This window comes from Ammospiza nelsoni, chromosome 9 (genome assembly GCF_027579445.1).
Source record: "Ammospiza nelsoni isolate bAmmNel1 chromosome 9, bAmmNel1.pri, whole genome shotgun sequence".
Classification (NCBI taxonomy): Eukaryota; Metazoa; Chordata; class Aves; order Passeriformes; family Passerellidae; genus Ammospiza; species Ammospiza nelsoni.
The window spans coordinates 33166776-33194586 of NC_080641.1; the positions used below are offsets into that span (position 1 = coordinate 33166776).

General features: G+C 40.9%; 1 protein-coding gene and 1 long non-coding RNA gene across 2 annotated transcripts; one reads left to right on the forward strand and one right to left on the reverse strand.

The window, feature by feature from the left end:
• Nucleotides 1-204: 204 nt before the first annotated feature.
• LOC132077184 (uncharacterized) lies at nt 205-1604 on the reverse strand. The gene is made up of 2 exons (XR_009419012.1): nt 1411-1604; nt 205-1117 (listed from the first exon to the last, which is right to left on the reverse strand). It is a non-coding gene; the product is annotated as an uncharacterized LOC132077184 (long non-coding RNA).
• Nucleotides 1605-1929: 325 nt separating this feature from the next.
• Nucleotides 1930-25972, forward strand: HOOK1 (hook microtubule tethering protein 1). The gene is made up of 22 exons (XM_059478131.1): nt 1930-2009; nt 6182-6267; nt 7829-7901; nt 8212-8262; nt 9216-9348; nt 9991-10058; nt 11292-11354; nt 11938-12021; nt 14597-14763; nt 15363-15503; nt 16602-16803; nt 17681-17791; nt 18084-18171; nt 18250-18301; nt 18720-18860; nt 19430-19517; nt 19841-19875; nt 20420-20502; nt 20930-21030; nt 21378-21479; nt 22143-22211; nt 22390-25972. Exons 1-22 carry the CDS (start codon nt 1959-1961, stop codon nt 22546-22548), a joined length of 2148 nt encoding a protein of 715 aa, XP_059334114.1. The 5' UTR covers nt 1930-1958; the 3' UTR covers nt 22549-25972.
• Nucleotides 25973-27811: the final 1839 nt, after the last annotated feature.

The following is a 27811-nucleotide window of genomic DNA, read 5'->3' on the forward strand; positions in this document are numbered from 1 at the left end:
AGCACTGCCATCCCTCAGGAATAACCATTTCTGGATGCTGAGTGAGGATCGACCCTCAGGAAGGGACATAAAGTTATGGAAACTACAAAGTAACAAGAGAGAAAATAAACAAAAGATACTAGAAATTTAAAAAGAGCAAAAATACTAAAAAAACTAAAATGAGCATGCTAAACAGTACAAATCCTAGCACAGAACTCTGGGGGATTTTACTGTAAAAACCTTTTATTTCTTATTCTATTTTTAATAAGGATTTATGTTAATCTTCCATGGCAACCAAATCTCTTAAGAACCTTTGGTGAAGGAAACAATAATAGGGATTCCAGAAATCCAAGTCCACTCTCGAGTCTTTATCAGTTCTGGAGAACACTAGGAGGGGAAATAGTTATGTAAATACCATCATGTCATCACCACAATTTTAATCTCTGTGAGGCAAAGTAGAATCAGTAATAGAAAATTAAAGTATGTATCTTGAAGAACAGCCAAAAACCAGCAGATGCTGCCTGTAGCAGTTATTATTCAAGTTGTTTAGTCGACTCTTAGGCTGACCTGAACACTGATGTGTTTAATGCCATCCTGTATGCTTCTGTAACAACAGGCAATATGAAAATGGTCATAAAATTGAATCAGCTAAGGAAAAAAATAATGGTTCAAATTAGTAAAAGAAGGCTGGTGGAGGGGAAATTTAAGTAAGTTCCTCTGGTGAAACAGGAAAGGGACAGAATAAATACATCTCCTTAGTGTAAGGTGCTGAGACTTTTCTCTGGCGTGCCGGAGGCAGTGCTATAGCAGAGAGGATCCTGGCTCAGGCATCCATCCATAAGTTCTGACCAATAAGGCTAACCTCTTCCTATCAAACAAATACAGTGTTTTCTGGAACAAAACAAAGATCAAACAAAAAAACTACTTGTACATTTTAGCTATGGTGTAGTGAAGTAAGCAAGATGAAAAGCAGGCGTGTGGTGGGGTTTGATGTGCTGTGAGGGCTGGAGCAGAGCCTTGGCTGCGAGCCCTGGGCTCTGCCGGGGCAGGAAGGAGCTGCTCTGGAGGAACAGCTCACACCTCGCTGGAGGTCCAGGCACTGGAGGCTGCTGGGCTTTGGGCAGGAACAACTCTGAGCCTGAAAAGAAAAAAATGACAACATGAATGAAGAATAGGTCAAACTGCCCCGACCCTTCTCCATCCATCCTTTTGGAAGGGGGCACATTTCCCACCTCTAGAAGGGTTGTGCCCCTTCCAGCAGCGGCTTCTCCCCCTCCCCGTGCTTAGAGTACTTTTAATCCTTCACCTCCTCAGATAACAGAATTAGTATTTTCACCTCATTTAACTTTTTTTTTTTAATTTATTTTTTAAGCAATTCTTCACCCTGCTCCGAGAGCAATGTCCGTGGCAGGTACAGGTACACTGACCTACCTACACCTTAAGCACAGGTAATTCTGCACCACGCCAGCAGCTCTTCACCCGTGACCTCCCCGGCCCGTCCGTACCCGCGGGAGCGCTGACAGCCGGGGCGGGCTATGAAGCGGCGGCACCCGCCATGTTAGGACGGAGGGCGCCTCCCGGGCCGTGCGGGGGGAACGGGGGCCGCTCTCGGCCCAGGAGGTCACTCCGGGCGGGTGACACGATCGCGTTTGGCCCACGCGTCAGCCCGGGGCGGGTGACGCAGCCCGGGGCGGGTGACACGGTCCCGACTCGCCCCTTCACGGAGGCGGCGCGGCCGTGAGGGCAACCCCCGCCTCCAACGGGTCTCACCGTGATTGGCGCGAGCGCACCCCTTCCCCACTCTGATTTGTTAGACGCGCTGTCACTCCCGGCCTCTGAGGGCAGGGGCGGGCGCTGAGTGGTCGGCGCTGGCAGCGGCCCCGCCCCCGCGGGGACGCGCGGGCGGAGCGGAGCCGCGGCCGGAGCCTCCGGAGCGGGGGTGGCCTGAGGGCGGGGGGGACGCGGCAGCCGCCGCCGCCATGGAGGCGAAACCGGCGGACCCGCAGCTCTGCGACAGCCTCATCCTCTGGGTGAGTGGCGCGGGGGTTCTGCCGCCTCTGGGGACCCTCGAGGGCAGCGAGGAGGCGCCAGCGGCGGGGGCTTTTCCCTCCATCCTTCTCCCTGTCCCTCCGGCCACCCCTCCCTGGGTCCCCGCCCGCGGAGCGGGAGCTGCGGCTCGGTCGGGCACGGCCGCGGCAGCGGGGCTGCCTGGGACGCGCTGCTCACAGCCAGCAAATGTTCCCGCGGCACCCTTGAGTGTGGATGTGGCGGTCGGAATATCCCGTGGGCCCAAGTGCGGCTCTCCAGCGGTGGCTTCAGTGTGGAAACTGCTCGGCAATTAACACTATTAATAAATAAATTCAATTAATTTGAATTGACAGGCGTAGAAACCTCAGAGTATTTCATACCGGCTGGTTAAAGCGTTTATTAGTCAGGCACGCCACGCCTGGGTGTGTGATGTTACCTGTGCCACAGGCACCTGTTTGGAGCTGCGGAATTGTTTAGGTCGGAAAAGACTTTTAAGGTCATCGAGTACAAACATATTTGTTAAATTCATCAATTCCTCTTGTTTCCTCTTTGTCTTTCTCTCCAGGCTTCTTCTGTGACCTTGTCTGTAACTCTGGTTTTGCAGGTGCAGTAATTTCGGTGACAGGGAGCTCTATGAAATAGAACTTCTGTGTGAAATCTTGGCAGGGAAGGTCTCAGTTACCTGTGTGAAGGGTTTCTCTGGAAATAGCAGGAGTTTTGCCTCTGAAGTGTAAATCATGGAGAGAAGGGAGTGTTTTAGAGGCATTGTAGAAATCCAGGAATGAAACTGGTAAAAGTAACAGGAGCAGCAGTCTAAGTAGGTGTTCTTGATTTCTGCATGGCAGCACAGAAGTGTTAATGAGTTAAAGTCTATAATAAGTCACTGATAAACAATTTCTTATTTTCTTTTTCCTCCTTCCACTTTCCTTTTAGTGACACTATATCACTGTATTCTCCCAAGGTTTTTTTGCTGTCTAGAATTTTGGTGGCCTTATGTTGGATATCTTTTGTTATTTAATCTTTCTCTTTTTTTGGGCTCTTTAACTTTGTATTTTCCCCTCAGTAGTCAGGTGAGAATAACTCCATCGTGATTCAATGGCAAAAAAAATCACTGCATTTTTTCCCACAAAACTCCTGTCAGCAGTGCTGAATTCTTTTATTTTTCACAATTCCTGCTTTAAATATTTCTATCCTAATTGTCATTTTTGGCGTGCTCACAGTGCAGTAGCTATAATCACATCATGAATCTTAACGGAACCTTAACTGGCCTTAAACTGAACAATTGTGTCAGTGTAAAGGAAGACCCAACCCTATGTTCAGGATTTCTATACAGCACTCAGCAGTTGCATGTTTTTAGATTTAGCACCCTATTTCTCGGACCTAGTTTGCAACTTAGAAACTGATTCTTAACACTTGGATGTGTTTGAAACATCCCTTCACAATTTGAACTTCAGTGTGAATAATAGGGAGAAAAGTGATGTGAGGAGAGGGGGATGGAGTGCTCTGTGTTTGGAGAGAAAAAGGTTCTTTAACTCTCTGCTTCTAATGGCTTCCCAGTTTATTTACTCATTAATATAGCAAACAGATGCTTATGATTCTCTGTATTGTGCTGCCAGATCTGGCATTTTCCTATTTATTTCACCAAATGCAATATTAGAAAACATTCTGCGTCCAGAGAAGAGAAGATTCAAATAAAAATGTTACCTGTTGTTTCTGTAGCCCAGGTGTCAATGAGTTTAAAGTTCTGAGGATTTTACAGGAAAAACATAAAGCAGCTGAGCTGAATTATAGGGGTAATGTTAATGAGTATCCATGAAAATTTGACTGGGTAATACCTGCTATGGTGGAACTCACAAGCTGCTGCAGAAACAATTTTCTAAGTTAGTTATTTTTCCTCTGTGTAGAGGAATAGTTAATTGGGTGTTTTTCAGTGCTGAACTACCTTAGCCTCCAAAGCAGGGACTGGAGTTATGGCAACATCTTAAATTGGAAGCATTTTCCACTATAAATGCACTGCTTGGCCTTGGCACCACTGGTAATGTTCATTCTGTCCAGTGGCTGACTTATTCTATTAATATACTTGGTTTCAGCATGGCAATGTTTATTTTTATTTTAAAATCTCTTTGATTACTCTGTAAAACCTCTGTCCCTTGTGTGTGTAATCTGGGTGTGAGGTGGAGTAACTCAACCCGTCATTGTCAGGGAAGCTGAGGGCACACCTTCCCAGGTGGATGGGCTGATTTCTGCTGGCACTCTTTACACTCATGTTTCATCTGCAAATGTTTGGTGGTAGAGCTACAAAATTAACTTTTCAGCTGTATATTGGGAGAATTACAGCTTTGTAATGAGAACTTTGAGAACTTTTGCTGTAGCAGCAGGTGGCAGAGTGCATTTGGGGTGGGATTCACAAAATGGTTTTCAGCATGAGTAGCAGCCTATCCTTGGAGCTATATTTAGTAAAACTGACAAAAAGAGGGAAGAAAGAGCACTGCTACAGTCCTGAAGTCTGTGGCTTCTTTTTCCAGCCTCCTCCCCACGCCTGCCACTTTCATTGGTTTTGCAAGAACAGTAAAAATCCATTTTGATGAAATGATTGGGCTGGCATGAGGTTTGGAGAACCCATAATTAATATCTCTACTCTCTTATTATTTCCAGGTCCTCATGCAACTTTTAAATACATAGAGAAACCTAGACTGTCAGTTCTGCTTTTTGCTTAATTTTAATTAGCTGTTTCTATTCTGGGAGATCATGCATAAAGCAGTGTTGCATGTCAGGGTGTTCTAAGGCCTTGTTTATCTGCCCTAACAGGCTCAGGTGAAAAGGTTGCACCTGTGTATCACAGTTTCCTTGCTTTATGAGGGGCATATCCAGATGGCAGCAGCACAACATTGTGCCATAAAACTCTGGATTTGGGAAGCCCAGCCTGGAATGTAAACTTGCATGCCCGTGCTTGTGCTGAGGCTGCTGGAGCAGTAGAAGCCAGGGCTGTCAGGCAGAGCAGCTTTGGGCTGTGCTGTTCCACTTAATCTTTTATGTAACCTATGAGGGATTACTGACTTCTCACTTCCTGTAAAACAGGATTTAAACCCACTTTTTAAATTTAAAAAAATCCCCTTGCTCTGCCTATTTTTCTCTTGGCTTGACTGGATTCTTCCTGAAAGAAGCAAACAAGGACTCAGAATTATGGTCACTCTTCTTATAAACACAGAGTGGACAAAAACTACCTGAGATTCTCTCAGCTGAAAACTGCTTTTCCATCACTCTGCTCCCAGTAGCTCCATTTCCCAAGCACAAGGTCATTCTTTACCAGGAGTTCTGAAGCAGCTTGTGTTGCACAGGATGTTTGGGAAAGGCCTCTTGCAGAGGACAGGTAATTTAGGACATTGTAAATACACTAAATTTAAGAAGTCCATTTCTGCAGTGAGCAGGATTTATAAGGATTCATACTTGCTCCCATTTATTCTATCTTTTAGTAGTACTAATAGTAAATTTTCTGTTTTGTTTCTTGTGGTAAAGAAGGCTCTTATTTTTCTGAGTAACTGTGATGAGCTCACCTGTGTATGGAAATGGCTCTCTCATCTAGAATAATTAGTTCTGAGTTGATTGTCTTTGGAAGAATAAAATATTACAATTCTAAATATGCAGCTAATTCTGTCAAAATATTGTCTATAAGCTTGGGGATAATTTGAAAAACATCCCACAATATTTAAAACAGAGTAACATTTTAACATTGAGGTAATCCCATCCTATTTCTGTTACTAAGTTCTTGTAGTAAAAGACTGGATTTTTTTTTCCTTATCAATTTTCTGATAACCTTATTGTGATGCTGGTTTTTTGTTTAGGTAGTTATGTCCAGAACTAAGCACTACAACATAATTCAAAGGCTGGATAAATATGACTTCGGTCTCCCAAGTTATCTTTCCATAATCTGCTTCACAAGAGAAGGGCTAGCATGAAAAAAGAGAGCGTGGGTGTTCCTACCAACTTTTTAAGCTACCAGTCATAACAGTCACAAGTGTTGAGAAAATTGGGTTGGCTTAAAGTCTGTGTGGTTCAAAAAGGATTTCAGGTAGAAGGACATCTTGCTAAATGGTTGTTCCTGAAAGGGGAGAAGGAAGATGGCAGCTGATTTATTGTCTGCTGAAACTAAACCTGTTTTATTCCCCTGTTTTAGCTGCAGACATTCAATACAGCTGCACCCTGCAGGGATGTCCAGGACTTGACTAACGGGGTTGCCATGGCTCAGGTGCTTCACCAAATGTAAGTTGATTCTTCAGCTGGAAGAGGAGGGATTCAATTGCCTGAGGTTTTTGTGTTTGACAGATATAGTTGCTTTTAAAGCAGGCAGAAATTCAGAGTGGACAGTTGATAACAGAAGATGGGTTGTGCCTTTGTATTGCTGTTTTGGGCATGGTATCATAGCTGATTAATGACGTGGTGGGAAAGATGGTGAGAAGATGTACAAATACTGCAGTGTTAAATTCATACTTGGGGATAATTGGGCAAGGATGACATTATCTTCTTCACTTTTCCCATCAGCACTCTTTCCATGCTTCAGGCAATGTGTTCCTTTTTGGAATGAGAAACTAAAGATTCCAAAGGCATGGCTTTTTGTTCTTTTCTTACTGAGGTTGCTCAGTTTATTTAGATTTAAGTTCTGGGTTTTAAATGACAACTTACTATTCATGTGGAAGACAAGAACTGTAAAAGTTCAATTGCAATTAATAGTTAGGAATTATTTTACTTTTGATCAGTTGTTCTATTGGTGTGCTGAAGATTGGTAGTCTGAGTGATGCACTAGTTTTGAAATTTGCATAGAGGGTTGAAATGCAAGTCTTGTTTAGAAATAGTATCATACTACAAGTCATCACTGCAATTTTATTGTTATTGTTGGTCCAGGTAATTGAAGAGAAGTCTGCATTACTACCTCAGGTTCAAAGTATCATTGTGTAATTACTAAGAAGTTACTTCAACACTATCACAATCCACCTCCCCCACCCCAAAAAAATGATCTCAGAAACTCTCCTGTCTGTTTGTAAAGATTTTAAATGTACTTTTAAAAGACAGCTCACCCTTTTTCTGGACATGGCAAAAATTGATTTAGGGTTTGCTGAGAGTTGCTCCCCATGTATTTTGGGTGTTAGGCAGCCACGTGCTTTGAGCAAACTTCTTGTCACCAAGCTGGTTCTTGTGCAAGTGGGGATAATGATTGTTCTTTATTAGGTGCTTTGAGACCAGTGAATAAACAGTGCACTGTCAAAGTTAAATATTGTTAAATATGCTGAGTGTGTGTAACACCTCCCTCAGCAATTTATCCTTGGTTTATGCTGGCAAACTGAATCCCCTTCTGCCCAGGGGAACCAGAGATATACAAAATATACAAAATGCCAGTAGTTTAAAGGGTTTTCCTAATACATGCCTTTGACAAATTGGAGTCAACATTAGTTAGTCCAGCCTACAGGAATAGGTACCAAACATAATGTCAGCACTAGTCAAAAAAAAAGATGTTTCTTTACCTCATTATGGTTACTTTATCAGGTATAAAAATTAGTAAATAAAAATCAGCATGACAAAAGCCTCCACATCCTTGTGCTCCATCCATAGCTGGCTCAGGCACACAGAGAAATCCTCCCAGCCCTGGGAGCCTTAATGCAGCCAGCAGCATGGAAATCTCCTGTGATATAAGTTTACCTTGCAATCCCCAGGAATTCTTGCCTTGTTAGACACTGGAGTTCAGCATCAGATGATTTAAATGCTGGGAATTTGCTGTCTTATTTATTTAAGTCTGTGCTCATTGATTAATAATTTCATTTTATTTCAGAGATGTTGCCTGGTTTGATGCATCTTGGCTCAGTCGCATCAAAGAAGATGTTGGTGACAACTGGAGAATAAAGGTATTTAAAACTGAAAATAATGAAGTTTGTGGGGTTGGATGTTGTGCCTGTCCTGAGATCTGGCAGTCCAAAACCTAGAGAATTAATCTCACGCTTTTCAAGGATATTTTAAATGAGCTTGAATAGTCTGTTGATAGTTTAAGAGCCTTCCAGCATTGCTGGATGGGCATTTTCTGCTGTGATATTTCTCTTCCTATGTCCTCTCGTAGAGCTGCCTTGTAACCAATTTTATTAGAAATTATTATTTGATTTAAAGAGAAGTAACATTTTAAATAAAATTATAACCTTGTCTTTCATGTACAACAACTAGTCCAGTAATTTGAAGAAGATACTACAAGGAATTATGGACTACTATCATGAGGTATGGAAAAAATTTACTGTTGTTGTTCTCATCATTAAACACAATGATTACTGCTCCCCTTGACTCAGCCAAGTAGGAAAAAAACTGTAATTTGTTCTGAGGACCTTTTAGGCAGCAGATGCATGATAATTATCTATTAAGTGGGAGGTCTGAGTGAATATGAAATTAATTTGTGCAGGTGTGTTTTAGATGAGGCTCTTGGAGTACAAACTGGGAGCCATGTCTCTGCCCAGGTGAATGCTGAAAGAGCTGAGCTGCAGAATCCTGTTGACTTTTGTGTGTGTGTTCATGTTTGCTCTTGTGTAGAGAAGTTTTAATCCTGTTGTACACAGCAGAACAGACTCAGCAACCCCAGTGTAGGTTTTATGATATTCAGTGGGAAGCTGGGAGCCAAGATAGGAATCCTCCTGTTCTGTCTCATGCAGGGATGAGTACAGTAGCCATAAAAGGCTGTATTTTGAATTTTAAAAAAATTGCTGAATTTTGTATCGATGTGATTACAGTTATGTAATGGGTATGGTTTAAAAAAACTTGCCAGATCTTGTTGTGGCTTCCTGGTCTTGCTGGGCTGGGCTGTGACACCAAGAGCCAGGCCCTGATGTGCTGCCAGTTCTGACCATCTCTGGCAGGCCCAGAAGCAGAACTTGTTTAAAGTTATGAGAAGTTTTGTTGAAGGATTTGGAAGCAACTCCATCTGGAAGTGTTATTAATTCCTTTTCCTATTATGTTGGTAAAATAAATGAATTCTCTCATATGTGGGAACTGTCCAAATAACTTTAACTGTTGTCACTTTTTCTTGTAGAAGTGCTCAGTTAACTAAACCTGATAACATACTGCTAGGGCATTTTCTCTGGCTGGCTTATTGAGCCCAGATTTCCTACATGATATCAGATTTTCATGTTGAACAAAAGTGCGAGTCTACTTTTTCTTATAATATTATTTTTTTTTTTCAGTTCCTGGGTCAGCAGATTGCAGAAGAGCTTATTCCAGACTTGACCCGGATATCTGAGAACTCAGATCCCACTGAACTGGGCAGGCTCCTGCAGCTTATTTTGGGTTGTGCAGTCAACTGTGAGAAGAAACAAGGTAGGCACTACCTTAACCTGCTCAGCAAACAGCAGACTGCCTCAGGTGATAGTTAAGGTGGAAAAGATGTAGAAACTTCTCTTTCTTATTTATCAAGGTTGTTAATTTACTGAATGTCTGTTCTGAAACTGGAGTTCACTTAAAAGCAGAAATTCCCTGGGAAATGTCTGTGAATAAAACTCAAAACTTTGTTCAGAGTAGGTTTAAAAATAGAGTCTGAAATGTGTATGGTCTATTCATATTGTTAAAATATGTACTGAGACCTATTCAAATGCAAATATAGCAAAATTAAATTAAGTCCTTAAATTAGAAACTGCTTCTCTGCCTGCAGAGGCTCAAGACTGAATTGGTTGTTTTCTCTCCCTTTACCAGAACTATTCCTCCATGCTCTGATGGCATCTCTCCTTAGGCAGAGTATAGATTTGTCCAGTTAAGAGTTTATAATCTTTTGTGCTTATCTGCCATATTACTGGATAATAATGATGGTGGTTAATGGTACTCCTCTGTACAGAAAGCACTACTTGTTTTGAGGGAGCTTTATGGATACTAGATTTTTCTGGATCTTTCAGCAAACAGTTTATCATTTTACTCAAACCATTGAGATGACCATTGTCATGAGTCACTACAAATCCTTTTTCACAGAGCACATACAGAATATCATGACCCTTGAAGAGTCTGTTCAGCACGTTGTCATGACAGCCATTCAAGAGGTAGGTAGCAGTTCATAGCCTGATGCTGTCAGTTGAGAAGTCCAAATATCTTTTTGTTGACCTCTGTGAATTTTTTCATCCAAGCAAAGGTCAGGGAGAAGTATAAGTACTTTCCTAAATTATTTGGGAGGTTTGGGGCCAAGAGACCTTAAACCCCAGCCAAAAGGTTTTGGTTTTAGACTCATGGTGCCCAAACATACAACAAATGCTTAAGAATTTTTTGTTCCACACAAGAAATGTATAGAGTTGCCAGCCACTGAAACTGTTAGACTCTGAAAGTTGGTTAGACTCTGAAATTGTGTCCCAGTGCTGTAGTCTTGGTCCCAGAGTTAAGCTGATTGTGTTTGTGAGGTTGCATTGTTCTGACAGACCATTCCAGCCTCTGACTTAGAAGCTTGCAGCTGCATCTCTGCTATTTCTGTCACGGTGTGCTCCTCCTCCTGTCTTAATTTGTTCTTGCTTGGATCATCTTAGTGATCCAGCTCACAGCTTAGCTCTGCAGTCACTGGCTTTTGAGAGCTTCAGGAGTGTGAAGCAGAGTGTGGAGAGAGGCAAAAACTAAACACTGATTGTGAAGAAAAGGTGGTGTGTAATTGCACCCTCATCAAGGTAACAGTGGAGTTGGTAATAAGCTTTATAACTTAGATTTAAATTGTCTGTATAGTCTTTAAAGCTGTACTTGTCCTGTTGGTAGAAATAAATCCATAAAGCTTGTGTTTGTTGTCTTCTGACTAAGTAAACTTTCTAGAAGAAGGTCTGGAAATAATTCAGTAATTTCTGAGAGGATTAAAGCCCTTTAGTTGTTGGTAAATACACACTGTACATCTTTGTATCTGAGAAGTAATGTTCTCTTTGTTTGTTTAGTGGCAATTAATCGGACACAAAGAAATGTGAAAACTGTTAAATCAGTGGAGTGAAATCCTGTCTTTTGGTTCACTCCAGTTTGACTGATTAGGGGGTGGCAATACCTTCAACACATCACACATTCATCCAATACAATGTTACTGCAAACTTGATTACTTTTGAGAGGAGGGAGGTGAAAAAGTCATCTTACTGGAGATCTCTTTAAATCTTTTACCAGCCACGAGATGAGGGGGAGCACTATTAATCTGTTTTGGTACATTGAAGGGATGCAATAACACAATGGAAAATACAGTTGGTACTCAGTAGACAGTGAACTCACAGATCTATAACCTCTAATTTAACCTTTTTTCCTGTGGCCTCTCTCTGTAGCTCATGAGCAAGGAGGTAACAAGTGCTTCCCCATGTGATGCATCAAGTGAAGTGGAGCAGCAGGTAATTGCCTGATCTGTGTTGCTGTTGTAGATCAAGCCTGAACTGTAAGTTGGTATCTGGCCATACCTTAAATGAAGAAATGCTGGTTTTCAGTGCTAATTAACTAAAAAATTGTTATTCTATAACTTCTTTAAAAAACGCACAGTGACTGCATAGGGTGAAACTGGTCAGTGCAAACCCACATTGCAGGGAGGGGTAGGGGTGCACCATCAGCATTGTCAGGCTGAGTACTTCAGGTTATTTTAAAGGAGTTGTGAAAATTCCTGATAACCTGAACACTACAGGATGTTGCACATAAAATGAACTTTTCTTTCAAGGCATATGAAAATGGTGACAGCACATTCCTGTGTTGTGCCTTTAGCCTAAGTTGTTGTGTTTCAATAATTTACTTTCTAAGCGTGATGATCAGGCAGGTGAAATGAGCAGGGACTCTGATCTAGCAGAGTATTTATAGGTTTGTGTGTCAATGTGTGCACCCAGCAACAAACTTAAACAATGGGTGTTAGCAATTGAGGCATTTTAGAAGCTGTAACTGAGTACTTTGAATATGGGCCATAGTGATTGACTGCCTTATTTTTGAAAGCTTAAAAAAGCCTTGGAAGACCTTGAGGAAGCACGAGCAGAAAAAGAGGAGTTGGCACAAAGATGTCAAGAGCTGGATTTGCAGGTAAGAAACAGTCAGTTGTTTGTTTCTTGAATATATAGTGGTGATGCTATTAAGATGCAGAAATTTTTAAGGGCAAAGTGCATTTTGCATTTAAATTTTGGTGAGAATTTGTACCTGCTTGTGGGAGAAAAGCAATTATTCTGTGCTCCAAAATGCAGTTACTGGAAGGAGTTTTCTGATGGAAGTGTAAGCTGAGGCCCTGTGCCAGCTTATCTCAAAGGTTCTTTGTCTCAGGTTAATGTTTACCATTAGTAGCAGGTAGTGTTAAAACAACCTTATCATGGTATTAAAAATTGCCCTTTTCATTCTTAGTCCTCTAGTCTTTTGTACTGAGTCCAAAAAATCCACTTCATGTCATAAACAGTAATTAGATTTAATCATAGGAAAATCATGCTGTTTCAATAGGAGTTGATGAATGACAAAAATTCATAATTTATCTAAAACTTGCTAACTTTTTCTCATACACAATTGCAACATTGGAGGAGATTTCAGGATAAAAATAATGAAAACTAATAGATCCTTGCTGACATTTTCAAACAAAGCTAATAATAGGCCTATTTTTGTTTTTAATGGATATTGCAGTTAATCAAGTCACTCTTGAGAGAAAGGAATGAGGACTTCATGACAATAAAGAGAAATTTGCATTTCAATCAACACTTTAAAGAAAAAATCACTTATTAGCCCCTCTCTTATGGCACTATAATCTGAGAATAGAAAGAGTTTTATGTGGGAAGGCAATTCCTGTCAGATTTGGCTCTGCACAAAGAGAACACTGGGGTGGCATCTTCTTGGAGGAGCCAGAGGGCTGTACTGGCTGTGAGAGCCTCTGGAAATGAGCACCCACAAAAGCAGAGGCCACTTTTACATTTCTTGCTGACAATGACAACTGTAAAAGCAGAATGCTTGTGTCTAAAGCAGCTCAGAGCTCCTTGCCATGCCCAGGAAGCCACTGCTATAACTGAGTTGATATTTAATTTTCTTTTTTTCTTGAGGCAGTAGTAAAGCTTCCTGGTGAAAGCAGGGATGTAAAAATGTTCGTGAGAAGAATCGGCAGGAGAAATCCCAGGTGTTCTCCTGTTCTCTCTGGCTTTTCATCCAGAATTCTCAATTAATTAATCATAGGTGATGCAGAGCCAGTTGCTCATAACATGGCATGGGGCAGGTGAAAGGTGTTCAAGGGAAAGGTACTGAAAATAAACAGATGAGTTGATGACAGCACAGCTCTGTAATACTGTGATGTGTCTTTAAACCCTCTCATAATTTCTGTTGACTGTGACACCACTTTTGCTACATTGAAATAATTAAAAAAGAAGAGAAGGCTACCAGAAGGCAACTGAGAAAAGATGTAAAACTTGCTCTGAGTTGTGTATCATAGTATGATCTTTAGGGTTTTTTTTTAAGTCTGAGATGAGTGATGTTTCAGGATTATTCTGAAAGTCTGAATGTTGTGCATGCTTAAGGAGTGGCTGACCCTTGAACAGGAGGCTGAGCAAGACTCAGATGTGCTCCCTACTCACAGGTGTTTTGTGCGTGTAAATAGTAAATGACATCTGGTACATAAAAAGGAGTGAACCTAGAAAGCCAGCACCTCATGAAGTGGCAGATTAATCACTGTTTGACTTTTACATCTGTTTGCCTGATAGATTTTTAAATTATGATCACAAAGAAATTGTTTCTTAATATTGCATACTGTAGATTATATCTGTTTAATGTCATCATGTTATGTTTTATTTTATTTTATTTCTTTGAAGCCGTAATATTGACTTGACGCTTCTCATTTAAACTAATTCTTAATAAATTCACTTGTAAGGTCTCAGTCTTCCTTGATATTTTCCAAGAGTATAAGAAAGGTAGGTTTACTTTATAATTCAGGAAAACATAACCCAAAAAGCACATTGTCCCTGTTTCAGTGCAGTCGACTAACACATGCTGCGTGCTCCTATGTTCGACAGGACGTTAAAATTAACACAGCAGCTTTCACTAGACAAACTTGAAAGGTTCTATCCTCTTAATCCTTGTGGCTGTGAGGCTGGCTGCTGTGAGTGCAGTGCTGTAGCCCCTGTGCTTAGCTGTGACATGGGGCAGCCATGTGTGCTGCCAGGGTTGCATGCTCGCCCAGGCTGGCCAGGCTGTCCGTGCGTGTGCGCTTGGCCCACCCCGCTTCCCGCAGCCATCCCCGCTCAGCACGGCAGCCTGGGCTGCTGGCCACGCCCTGCTGCTTCTGGTTGTCAACTACAGGCAAGATGGACACTTGTTGCAGCAGCACTCGGAGTTTTTTGTACGGCGTCCGTGGTGTTTTTAATGGAAGTAGCAGTTTCTCTCCATATCACTGTCTGCCTTTTTACCGTGGTTTCAGTTACAGAAATTTGTCTTTTTATTTAGAGGGACTTTTCCTTTAGTGCTTCATAACTGTCATACACTAAAGCATCTGTATGCTCCAGTGTGCTCTGTAAACTACATTCTAAAACTTCTAAATGCTCAGCCTTTTTCGTTAACTAATTTGCTGATGTATTGTTGTCTTGCTTCACTACTTTGGACAGGTCTTATACTATTCATGCTGTTTTATCTGTGCTAGGTGGCTGCCCTCCAGGATGAGAAAAACAGCTTGATGTCAGAAAATGAGATTATGAATGACAGACTAGAGCAATTAGACGACTCTCTTGATGATCCAAATACCATGGTTGCAAAAAAGTATTTTAGTGCACAGTTGCAGCTGGAACAATTGCAAGAAGAAAACTTCAGGTATGAAATTATTTCCCCCCAAAATCTCTCACTAAATCTCTAATGGACTCTGAAAATTGCTGGTACTATTTGAGGCTTTTCCATCTCAATTGCATTAAAAGCTGTCTAGTGCTGTCTAAGCATGTTTTAAAGGCAGTCCTTACATTTGAAAAGAAAAAGAATCTGTTACTTCTTGTATAAAGTATCGCTTTGTAATTGGAATAGCCCTCTAATACTTCCAAAAAGGGAAGAATGTGATGGAAGGCAAAAAAATGAGTGCTGATTTGTGTGTCAACAGATCAAAAGCTAAACCCCCCAACACCACCATGTGTCTCTACTGAACTGATTTATTTTTTTCTTTAGTCTCTCTCTATATCCATATGGGGAAACAAAATCTCTTTTCATGTGATTCCTTGATACTGATGTGATAAATTTGTAGTGTGCAATGCATTTTGATTTAACAGGTAGACAACAAAATGTTACATGTCTACTGTAAAATTTTCCCAGCTACTTAAATCAGTATTTTCCTTCTATCTTGTTTCTTTTTAGTAATTCTAGTACTAAAGAAACTGTGCAATAGTGATGAGTTCCTAACAAAAGTACTGGTTTTGATCTGGTAGGCTTGAAGCTGCAAAAGATGATTATCGTGTCCATTGTGAAGATCTAGAAAAGCAATTGATTGAGCTGCAACATAGAAACAATGAACTGACCTCTCTGGCAGAAGAATCAAGAGCCTTGAAAGATGAAAATGACATTCTCAGGTAGGTAGCAGAGAGAGCTCAACACACACACACATTAGGATTTAATGGCTAAATCCAAGGATTTGTATGTAACAGGATTTTTTTGAGGTGTTATTTCTGCAGATGTTACCTGGATGAGCTCTTTGGCTAAGCAGAGGTGAAGTGCAGGCTTTCAGGGAAAGGCTCCATTGTTTGACAAGGATGACACATGGAATTTGAAGCAGAATTAATAACTACAGAACTTAAGCTTCTTTGTATGAGACAGAAAGTGGAAGTTCCCATGTACAAAAGCATATGTACAGCTAGAATTTTAACCTAAGTTCTGGTGTCAGCATTCTAGGCCAGATTTAGGTTAGTGAGATCATTAACAAAATGAAGGTGAAACACACAGTAACTTCCATGAGAATTTAATGTAACATTAAATTCTTATGGAAGTTAAACTGTATTAAATACTAGACCACCCAAGAAATATCCAAAATAAATTGTATTGTGAAAGCAGATCTGCTGTTCATAAAACAATATGAATAAAAGATGGAAAGAAAAGTGGTTTCAGGTGTTTAACTTAGTGGTTCTTAAATAACATCTGAAACAAATCCTAGCTGTAGATTTTTTCCATTATTTTCTTGTACCAGCTTCTGGCGAGATACAAATGCAGATAATAAACACAAATATTAAAATTAATTTTAAAAGTATGGTCCCAATGGTTTTCACCATGTAGATTTTTTTTAATGATCAGCTGACAGTTCTTGAGTGTATCTGCCAGTGATCATTTTCACAGAGCAGTTATGTTCTAATTCTGAATAATCCCCCAGTGAGAACATACCAGGTACCAGTATTTTGAGTGACTGTCTAGCACAGGATGTTGTGGTGCCACAGAATTCCTCAGGGATATTTGACCCACTAACCCTTGGTATTATTTCTGGCGTGTGACTGTCAGTCTCACTTGAAGGCTGGCTGATTTCAGTTTTTACTAGCAAGTTTGTGTCAATTATACATTTAAAAATAAAGCAGTGAAACGTAACTGCTGCTAAGCATGCCACATCTCTCTTTGAAAACAGTGTGTGTCAGCAGGGTGTGAGTTTTGTAACATTTCCTTGTGGTTGCTATTGACACCTCCAGGGCTACTGCAGACAAGGCAAGCAAGCTGGAGTCGACAGTGGAGGTGTATCGGAAGAAGCTGCAGGACCTGAACGATTTCCGCAGGCAGGTCAAGTCCCTGCAGGAGACCAACATGATGTACATGCACAACACCGTCAGCCTGGAGGATGAGCTCCGGAAAGCCAACGCAGCACGGGCCCAGCTGGAAACCTACAAGAAACAGGTAGTGCTGCACTTGTGTTTGAAAGGTTCCCGTTTCCCCAGGTAGCTGGGAACACCCTAACAACCCTGCATTGTCCTTCTGGAATTTCGGAGTTGTGAAAACTCCTTGATACCCTGCGGTTCCCTTGTGGGCTTTTCCCTGTTTGTTAAACTTGCAGGCTTAATTGTAGTTGCCCTCTCAACTGATGTGAGAGTCCATAGTCTGCAGGCTTTTCTTCTTTACTCTGACTGAGGTAATTTGTGTGCCTGGGAGAGGTTGTTCAGCTTTTACTGAGATAATTTGTGTGGAATTATAGGATGGTTTGTCTTGGAAAGGGACCTTGAAGATGATCTTATTCCACTGCCATGGGCAGAGGCACCTTCCACTGTCCCAGATTGCTCCACGCTCCATCCAACCTGAGCTTGAACTCTTCCAGGGATGGGACACCCACAACTTCCCTTTGAAATCTGTGCCAGGGTCCCACCACCCTCACAGTAAAGAATTTTTTCTTAATACCTGATCTAAACCTGTTCTCTTTCAATTTGATCGCATTCCCCATGTCCCGTCACTACATTCTTATATTCTCATATTCTTACCATTCTTCATAAAAATTATAAGTTTTATTTTAATTTCCGTAGGAATTTAGAAAGAGTTAAATAAAAACAAAACAGAACAAAAAAAAAAAAAAAAAACCACAGAAAAAACCTCAAAACCAACCAACCAAAAATCAATATAACCCCCTCAAAACACAGAGGCCCCCATCCCATCTCTGCCTCCTTAAGATTGAGAAACCAACTGTTTTATTTTGGCTGAATTGGGCAGGAAGGATTGTCTTAATGTAGCTTTTTAAAGTAGCATCTTGCAACATTCCTATGCTAAATAAAGCTTTTATGAAAAGGTCCAGGAGCTTCATAACAAACTGTCTGAAGAATCCAAAAGAGCTGATAAGCTGGCGTTTGAAATGAAGCGACTTGAAGAAAAATATGAAGCTTTAATGAAAGAAAAAGAGGTAAGTCCCTTTAAGAGTTTATTTGAGCACCTAAATCTCTCTCAGATCCTCTGCATGAGGAGAACCTTCCTGGAAGTAGTGCCACCATAAAAATGAAGTTTAGTGCCCTGTGTGTGTGCATTCACATATAAAACAAAATATAGAATCTTCGTATTATGAAGGTTGGGAAAGATCTCCAAGATTGTCAAGACCAGCCTAAATTTGCATGTGTCATTATTACTTCTGATTAATGTTATTTGGTGTTAAAAGTGGTGCAGCCTGACCTAATTCTATCTCAAATGTGTCTTGTTAGAGACTGATAGTGCAGTGTGATGCATTAAGAGAGACCAATGAGGAGCTGCGGTGTGCACAGATGCAGCAGGATCACCTGAGTCAAACAGGTACTGCTTTATCTTCTCTTTTATTTGGGTTTGAGATTTCTGTAAGTGTGCTGCATTAAACCCCTCATGTGATTTCAGGTGAAAAAAGCCATGAGAATCTTGCTGCTGAAATTCTGCCAGTGGAATATAGGTGAGATCCAAAAGCTGAGGTTATTTGGGATGTTCGTAGGTGGGGCATGAAAATGCCTCTGTGAAAGTTCAATATTTTCATCAATGTGATTCTTTATCCCACTCCTTCCTTTGCCACCATATAGGTGTTAATAATTATTTCCCCACACTAAAATTTGCTTTTTTTCTTTAAGCCATATCAGATTGGTGTGTATAAATCTGGCTTTGGAGTGACAATTTAAAAGTCTGCTCATATATCTTAAAGTTTTCAAGCATTTTAACTTGCCATTTAATAACAAATTGCATTGTTACCCCAATTGCATCATTAAGTACAACTTGCTTGGCTCACTTTAATATTGGGGGAGTGAACAGGACTACTTCTTCCTCCTCTTAGTCACCTTCTTAATTAATAGTGACTTTTTTTGTTGTTTTTGCTTTAGGGAAATGTTTATTCGGCTGCAGCATGAAAATAAGATGCTCCTGCTGAAACAGGAGGGATCAGAAAATGAACGGATTGCTGAGCTCCAGGAAGAGCTGGAGCAGAAGCACTGGACAGTGAACGAGCTGGAAACTGAGAAAAGGTGATGGGGGAAACTGCACCTTAAAATACAGCAAAAATGATCTCTGGAGTTTTTAGGGTGACTTGTACATTACATCTGTAGTGTAGGAACTTTTTCTTTCACAATAAATGAAGGATTGTGAAGCAAGGAAGAAGCAAAGTGGTTTAAATGTGGTAGATCTGTGGGTACCATACCCTGAAGGAAGTGCTGCTTACAGGACACTCTCCTTCAATCTGAATTATTCTTGGTTGACCAAGAATGGATGTGAACTCTATTTCTAGAACTTCAGACTGTTAGACTGTGGGTTTTCTATCAATGAATGATAAAAAAATTTACTAGAAAAGGAAAATTTTTGATAGTTACGTTTTCTCAAAACTTAACATGACAATAGGAATTTCATTATAAAATATTCAGTAAAGCTTCATGTGTTTGTTTCTGCAGAAGTTCCAGTCACACTAAAAGCATTTGAAATCAGTTTATTTGTGGCTTAAGTCATGCTGGGTAGACCCTGTGAAAAACTAATGAAACAGAAAAATCTGCCTGTAAACTATTTATTTAGATGGGCAGTAATTGAGTTTTGTTCCTAAAAGGCTCAATGAAGAGCGTATCGGAGGATTACAGCAGCAGATTGAAGATCTGCAAAAGACTTTACAGGAGCAGGGATCCAAGACTGAAGGAGTAAGTGAAACATTTTGCCACTTTTGTTTCAAGTCCTCCAGTTTGGCATCAAGTCCTTTGTTTAGCATCTTATTTTTCAGTGTATCTGAGGAATACCTCCATATCAACTGCAGTTAACTTGAAAAGCTCCTTGTGATTCCTTCTATGGAACTGTAACCCGTCTGCTTTACTTTCAAAGTCCCTGTTTTTATCATTCAATAGATTTATTTGCTTTGGCTTATTTAGTTGTGCTAAGTATTCTTGGCTGATTTGTAAGAGCCCTTGAATGTTGCATGGTATGAAATACTGAAATACAACTGAATTTTAACTCTCTCCTTTCACAGTCCAGCAACCTGAAGCAGAAATTGGCAGCACATATGTAAGTAAGGCACATGCATCCACAATAGCTTGTTTATGCTAAATAGAGCACAGGAAATGGTTAAATCTTGGTAGGGATGTCTTGTTTTTCTAAGCCACTGATTTGAGAATTATGCATAGAGTTAAATATTGGTGTAAATATAGTTTTGTTTACTCTGACCATGATCATCTCGTCGTAGTACCAGTACCACTTCACTGTCTCTTCATCACCACCTGCATTTTAACTGTTCTGATTCTACAACAGACTGCTAAAACCATCACTCAAAGTGTATTCTACTCCTCTGAAATATTTCCAGCCCTGTCAGCAGATGTAGTTCTTCCTAAGATGATGCTGGAGGGGCTTAATTGTTAATTTTCCTAGTTTTAACTAAAGTAAGATCAACTCAGAAGTCACAACTTTTATGATATTAATATTTCTATTCAAACCTTCTATATATGAAAAATTGCTGGAGCTTAAAATAGTCATTTAAATACTTCTGTCAAGAAGTATATGCTTCCAGCTGTTAAACCTGGAATTATTCCTTACCCCAGCTTTCCATTCACAGGGAAAAGTTGAATGAGGTTCATGATGAGTTACAGAAGAAGGAGGCTGATCTTGCAGAGCTCCAGCCTGATGACAGTCAGAACCGTGAGTTGTGTTGTGGTTTGGGGATTATTTTTTTTTGGTATTTTTTTAATAAGACTGTGTTAAGTTTCTTCTGAAATGATTCCCATAGCCACTGGATTATGGGATAGTTGTCTGGATGAGGCTTTCTGCTGCAGCTTAGCTTTAAATCTGACCTGAGGGGTCTGGAGGGGTTCTGTGTGTGGTGGTGGGCAGGGAGAGGATCCTGGGGGGGGATGAGGTTTGTTGAACAGTGCTCTGCAAAATGGGATTTCAGGGTCAGGTGGGACAGCTGAAACAAAGATAAGAACTTAAACCTTCTAAACTTGAACTTCTAGCTTCTACATTGCTCTCTGTTTGAGGGATAGTAAAATCAAAAGAACACAGAAGCCCTGAAAGTACCATGTCTGTTTTTATTTTGTATGTCTATGTTGATAATTTCTGTAAACAGCCCAGAAGATTGGAGAGCTGGAAGCAGCTTTACGAAAAAAAGATGAGGATATGAAAGCAATGGAAGAAAGATATAAAATGTACCTTGAAAAAGCAAGGAATGTGAGTGGCATGTTTCTGAGCATATGCATTCCTCCCTCATAAATTGTTAAACAGATTGAGTGTGTGTGTCCCCACTTCCCAATTAAAAGCAGTCGCTGCAAATTGCATTTTTAGTCACATGTTCAACTGCAGTCAGTTAAATCTGAGAGAATAAACAGTGTTTATTCTGAGGTGCTGGCTGAGCATGAGGTGCAGTAAGCATTCCTTTGTACCCTTTGGTCTCTATTGTACAGGGTAACAGCCTGACCAGTGCCCAGCATGTTCTCATGCTCTTCCTTTGAGCAGGTGAGATGCAGAGCTGTTGAGAATCAAACTGACTTGCAATGCTCTTGTTTTGCCTTGTCCAGGTGATAAAAACCTTAGACCCCAAGCTAAATCCAGCATCAGCAGAAATTATGTTGCTCAGAAAACAGATACTGGAAAAAGACAAAAGAATTGAAGCACTAGAGGTAAAAATCTTACGTATTAAAAATAACTTCTAATATAATCTGTTTCTGATATTAGTCATTCAAGATGTTGTTGCCTAGTAATTCAGTAAAATCTGTCTGGCTGAAATTCTGAAAGGATTGTTGACAGTAGTCCAAACATCAGAAAAAAGTGCATTGAGTTTCACAGCAATATTGACAGAACTATTTGGAATAGTTGCCTGAGCAAATAAGAACTCCTCAGCATGATTCAGGAGGCTGATAGGTCTGACTGTAAATGCTGTGGCCTCACATTTCTTTTATGTATGAGTACAAGGGAGTATATTATATAATAGCAATTAGCCTGTCACTGGAGGTACATTCTTTTCAGGTGAAAAATTACTAAATTATTTATGGATTTTCTGATACACAGCAGATCTCTTGTGCATTTCCCCACACAAACCCTCAGAGTACATTTCCAAATTCTGTTTGTGTTTCTAACTGCAACTTGTGTAGTTCTACCTCTTCTTAAAACAGGCTGATATTTTTCTCTCAGTTGTTTATGGAAGTATCTTTGTTTATACTTCTAGGCTTTGTAGTTATTTGGTGTATTGGAGCATTTCTGCTGCCTGTGTTTATTTCACTCAGTGAACTGCAGCAAGTTTATGCAGATAAAATTTGTGGCTTAACTGAGATTTGTCCTTGCAGAATGAATACAAAATAGCCAAGCTACGTGACTATGAGGAAAAGCTGATTGTAACTGCATGGTACAACAAGGTGGGTCAAAAATCCACTTTTTGAAACATCTTTTGCTACAGGTACCAGTTAAGTCTTAATTAACCTAAGAAATACAGCGGGAAAAATTCTGTGTGCATACTAAGAAAGCATGAGGAGGATGGGTGATTTTTTTCCTTCTGTTTTTGCTGCTGTTGAAGTTGCTGTTTGCCTCTTGCAGAGCCTGAGTCTGCAGAAGCTGGGCATGGAAGCCAGGCTGGTGGGCAGCAGTGGCAGCTGCGGGGCCGGGCCCGGCCGCTCCTTCCTGGCGCAGCAGCGTCACGTCACCAACACCAGGAGGAACCTCACTGTTAAAGTACCAGGTGCAACATCTGATTAAACACCAGGACATGAAGAAGACTCACATGCTAAAGTGTCCTTAAATGTTTTATACCTTTCCACTTTACCTGCTTGATGAGAGAGGAGGTTAGAATGCTGGGCAGCTGCAAATGACAACATCAGAGCCTGTCAGGAAGGGATTAAGGTGATCAGCCAGAGGGTAGTAGCATGTAGTTTTTCCAAGTAGATTTAATAACTGCAGCATGTACAAGCACAACTTAAGAGATTTCTATTTGCCTTCAGATTATATTGTAAATATGAAATTTGGCACTATATATTTAAAACTTTATTTAAGTGGGTTTGGGCTAGAAAGTTGACTTTTATAATGGAAGATGTTATGCAAAGGTGTACTTCAGGAAACTGGCAATATTGGACATTTTTGCTAGACTCTTCTGAAAACAGATCTAAAAGATTGGTAACATCTTTTTAAAAAAGAGGTTTTTAGAGTAGAAAGTACAATTTTAAAAGCAAGAAAGTACTTGCATTTATAGAAGAAAATAAAGGTGTAGTACCAGTTGTTATGTAACAGAAGACAGGATTTGTTTTATGAGAAACAGAATTTCTCAGTTTATTTAAAAAAAAAAAAAAGCAAAGCTTAAGTTGGTGCATATATGCACTGAGGAAAACCTGTCTTTAAGATGAATTCACTTAAGCCAAAAAAGCTTGTCTTTTCCTGGGTAAGAAAAAAGCTATTATACTAACTCAAAAAGTCTGGGCTATATTTTAAATGTCTGGCATATTGGTATACTGCATTTATCTGCAGAAAGGGGATTAGGTGGGAAGTACCCCCATTTATTTCAACCTATTTACACAAGCCTGTGCATGGAAATTGTATTTCCTCTTTTTTAAACGTAGTTTCACTTGGCTATTCTGAACTAACTGTGCTAGGCAGAGGAGTGAGAGATGGCTGTGGCAGTTACTGGCAGCAGAGGTTGGTTGTTGGCAGGGAGCAAAGTGCATAAGCTGTAATAGTTTGATTGAAGATTAAATGGGGGTTGTTACCTGACATCTGTGTGCAGGAAGTTGCTGTCTTCCCCAAAACTTGTGACTTTATTTCCCAAATGTCTAACTCTTGTTTTGAATTGTAATTTTAGGAAACCTGTTAATGTCTGTTCTTTGCAAATGGTCTAGAAAAAGTTCATTATACCAATAGTTAAATAAAATAAAATTGCAGCAGCCCTTAAAATGAAATGAATACACTTAATTTAAGTATTTGAGGGTGCTGTACCAGACCACCATCTAATATAAAATTCAGCTGCCTGTGAGAATGAAAACACACTTGTCTTACCATTAAGGCCATCTTTGATTTGAGATCAGGGTTCAGCTATACAGAATTTAAAGTTTTGAATTGGGACCTTTGGCTAGTGTGTCATTTTGCCTGCCCCTCACTATAGCTTGTCCTTTAATTTGTTCCTTCCCCAGCATCTTAAATCTTTAATTGGGCATTGCATGTCATACCAGAGAAAAGGCAAGCAAGCATTCATTTTTGATACAACTTACTTAGAGTTGCTTCTTAGTTGTGGTGGTTGTTTTACAGTGCTGTATGTATGAATAGACATTCAACAGATTTCCTCCTTCACAAGGCATTGTTTAAAAGCCAGGCTCGTGCTCAGTGTGGCATGAGCCAGACACGTGGCTGTTGGAGAGTGTCTGTGGTGGTGTTTTTCAGGACTCTGTGCTTCTTGGGACTACCTCGTGGGTTTTGAGGTCTTTTATTGCTGCAGTGGTGTTAGTGGAGTTGGTGTTGTTAAAGTACAGTTGCATATTTAATTTGCCAGTGCTGTGGGTGGGAGGGAGGTGGTGGTGAGCAGTGGAGCAGCAGATTAAGGCTTAGCAAGATGCTTCCATTCCTGAAGTTTGGTATTTGGTGTGTTCTGGTGAAACGTGGAGCTGTTGCTGACGGTGTTGAGTGGGTCTCTTAACCCTCGTTCTTTGCAGCATGGAAACTTTCATGGATGTCCTTCAAATACTCATGTAGTTGGTAGGCTTGATTTGTTGTACTTCTCCCAGTAGTGGAGCTGTGTCAGTAGACTGTCAGGTGCTGAATAGTGACAAACTTGGAGCAAATGTCTTTGACTTACACTTCTCAAAACTGCAGACCCTGGGACCAAAAATAACTAAGAATCTCCCTATCATTTAATTGGAAGTTTGTCTTCTGACTAGTGGTGGAAGAATTTAAATCCTGATCTACAGGCAGGGATCAGCCTTTTTCAGGGCACAGCTGTCCCCAGTAATCATGTTGGGGTTGCCAAAATGAATCTGGTTTTCAGGTATTGGATGAAACGTTGCTTATTCGGGGCTTTTCCAAACTGTTAAGAGTGAAGCCTGTGAATATCACTCAAGGGTTTCTTTGGGACTGAGAACCTGTTTAAAACAGCTTTTATACAACTAGTTAATCCTGGGTTCTGTCCTCTGAACGAGGAACTGATGTGTGGAAATAAATACTGGAGTATAAGCCATGGTGTTGTATTGACTTCAGCTCATCTGCTTGTGCAGGAAGGACCATTAGGTCAGCATCACTTTAATGTTTGCTTCACCCATGTCAAAGCAAACAGCTGCTAAAATCAGTGCTGTGTCACAGCTGAGCTGTGTCCAGCATGCAGCTGCAGAGCCCTGGTATGCACCACGGCTGAGGCAGGAGGAACAGAGAGCTCCCTTGGCTCTCCTGAAAGGTGAATTTGTACCAGCTCAGTTCAAATGAGGTGAAAATAAATGAGGTAAAAAAATATGAGGTGTAACCACTGAACCCTGCTGAAGTTAAATGGCATTATTAGGAATTCATCCAGTTTCCAGTAAAACGGGTATTGTAGATCCAAAGAAACAAAAAAATATGTTCTGATTGACATATCATTTGTTAATTATTTTTTATGTAAGATTAATTACTCTGGAGGAGAGAAGTGTTTTATAGCAATAATACAAAATATGGACTAGTAGGTTCTTTTACTCAAGATGGGTCAGGCAGCAGTTTTGAGAAGATTCTTTTGCAACAACCTTATTATATAGTGGTTTAAGAAACGTTCACTGAAAAAAAATTTTCACCTGATTTTTTTTGTTCATTAAAAAAACATATATATATATATATATGGGTATTCTATTTTCTATGATATACACTTACTTGGAAATAAGTAATATAAGCAATACTGATGTTCTATTTAGGTAGCCATAAATAGTTTAGAAATTAGAAAATGAAAACTGTTGTTTAGGAGTTGGTAGTGTCTAGTACAATAATTTTCTTACTTGTTTCTGTTTCCCCTTCCCCTAAGTTAAGGTTTTCAGTGTATCGGTGTCTACATCTTCTGTTTAAAACAAATGTAAACACTGTGTTGCATAGAACTCAAAAAATTGCACTAATTTTTAAACTTTCGGTTTTATTTTTTTCTTTGGAAAAAATCCTTTTATATTCACATAAAGATTTTTAAAATTAATTCTTTGGTGTCTTTATTCCAAGCTGTGTATTTCATGGTCCCTAGCTGGTGTTTCTGGGCAATGCACAAGCTGGTTCTGTATGTTGGTACATTTACACCACCTCAAATACCCTGTTTCAAGGTATTGTAAAGAGGGTCTGGATGTGGTGAGTTGTGCTGCTCTCCTCTGCTGTTTCCAGCTCATTAATCCCACCCAAAGCTGGCTCCCTCTGCTCAGCCCACAGACTGAGAGGCAAAGGGCCTTGTGAAGTGAAAATGTAAAACCCCTCTGCAGATGGGCTGTGGAGTGACTCAGTAATTATTGCTGCTGAGGAGGGTGAGGGTCTCTGCCTGTTCTCAGCCCCACCTGAGAGGACACAGAGGACAGGTACAGCTCTAAATCACTGTTGCTTTTGTTGGGAAAAGAAAACTGTCTGCTCTGTCCAGCCTGCTCTGCAGGTGATTTATGTGCTGCATCCTTACTCCCATGGCCAGATTTCATTCCCTGTGCACTATCCCTGCCCAGAAGTGCTGTTGGAGAAGACTGGCAGCCTTCAGCCCTCTGGAGTGAAGATCTGAGGATGAGGAGCTGCATTGAATGCCCAGTGTGGAAGGGCTTGTCCCAGAGGGGGTGAAGCCATTATGGAAGAACTGCTTTTCCTGCTTGCTGAGGCTGGACATAAAAGCAGTTTCAGACACTGAAACCACAGCATGCAGGTGTGTGAGGGAGAAGGGAAGGGAAGAGCTGCTCAGCTGTGCAGGAAGCCTGAGCTGAGCTGAGCTGCAGGATGTGTTCAGTCCTGACCCTGTTTGCATCTTCTGGCAGCTCTGAAGAACCAAGCAGTGCAGCAGGAGCTCTGTGTGTTCAGGTGAGGAATGTCCCTGCAAGAGGAACACAGGATTACAGCCCTGAGTGCAAAGGAAAGGAGGAGCTGAGGTCAGTCACATGTTGGAGATAGTTTAGGTGGAGGGGGCAGAATATTCAAGAAGCCTGTGAAATGCATTCTTCTTTGCAATTTAACTAACTGAGCAGAGGCCTATGGAGGAAAATTTTGGATAGAGCAGCAGTTTGGGAAAGGAATGGGAATCTGAGCAAAGCACTGGGGGGAAAAAGTACCACAAAAGAGTCATGACACCTGTGCACTGGAATTGTTTTGGGAGTAATGCTCACACAGCAGAAACTTACCACTGTTCCCCAGTCAATTCCAGTCATGCAGCCCACTTGCAGCCTTCCCCTTCTCTCAGAGAATGAAAAGAAAGGAGTTCAGGTTTAGCAAGTCAATTTACTGTCTTCTTTCTGCTGAAAACAGATGTGGGAGCCCTTGCCAGCAGCAGGTTGGAGGGCAGCTGGCATGAGGAGAGGAGAGGTGTAGGGCTGGGGCTGACCAGGTTCTCCCTAGGAATGGCATGAGACAAGTCTGCATTTAATAAATGCACTGGTTTGTGTCCCACCATGTATCCTCATTTCTCCACCTCACTGGGTCTGTAAAACAGCCTCAAGTTCCAGAAGCAGTATCTCAGCCCAAACTCTTGTTCCCACTGGCACAGAAAATCAGAGGAGGTGGCAGAACCCACCCAGCCAGTGCTGAAGGAGCTGTGCCAGAAGCTGTGTTCACCTGGGAGAAATTTGCTTCCTCTAGGAAGAGGTGAGTTGCACTCCAGGGAAAACTGAAAAGAGGAAAAGATTGCTCTCTGCTCATTTCCTCAGCAGCAGAGCTGGAGGTGTGTGTTCCTGGTGCTGTGCTGATTTCCTGATTTCCCATCTTGCTCCTGGGAGCTGCAGCTTCTGCCTGGAGGTCTCAGCAGGCTCCTTGAAGTGCAGCTGTTTCCCAGTTCAGTGCATTTAATGATGTTAAGCAT

What these genes read in the sequence shown, in the direction of transcription:
- HOOK1 (XM_059478131.1), top strand. Translation starts at nt 1,959, where the DNA reads ATGGAGGCGAAACCGGCGGACCCGCAGCTCTGCGACAGCCTCATCCTC. An exon ending in GCCTGATGACAGTCAGAACC is followed by an intron (nt 20,503 to 20,929) that starts GTGAGTTGTGTT and finishes TTCTGTAAACAG; the next exon opens with CCCAGAAGATTGGAGAGCTG. An exon ending in AAAGAATTGAAGCACTAGAG is followed by an intron (nt 21,480 to 22,142) that starts GTAAAAATCTTA and finishes TTGTCCTTGCAG; the next exon opens with AATGAATACAAAATAGCCAA.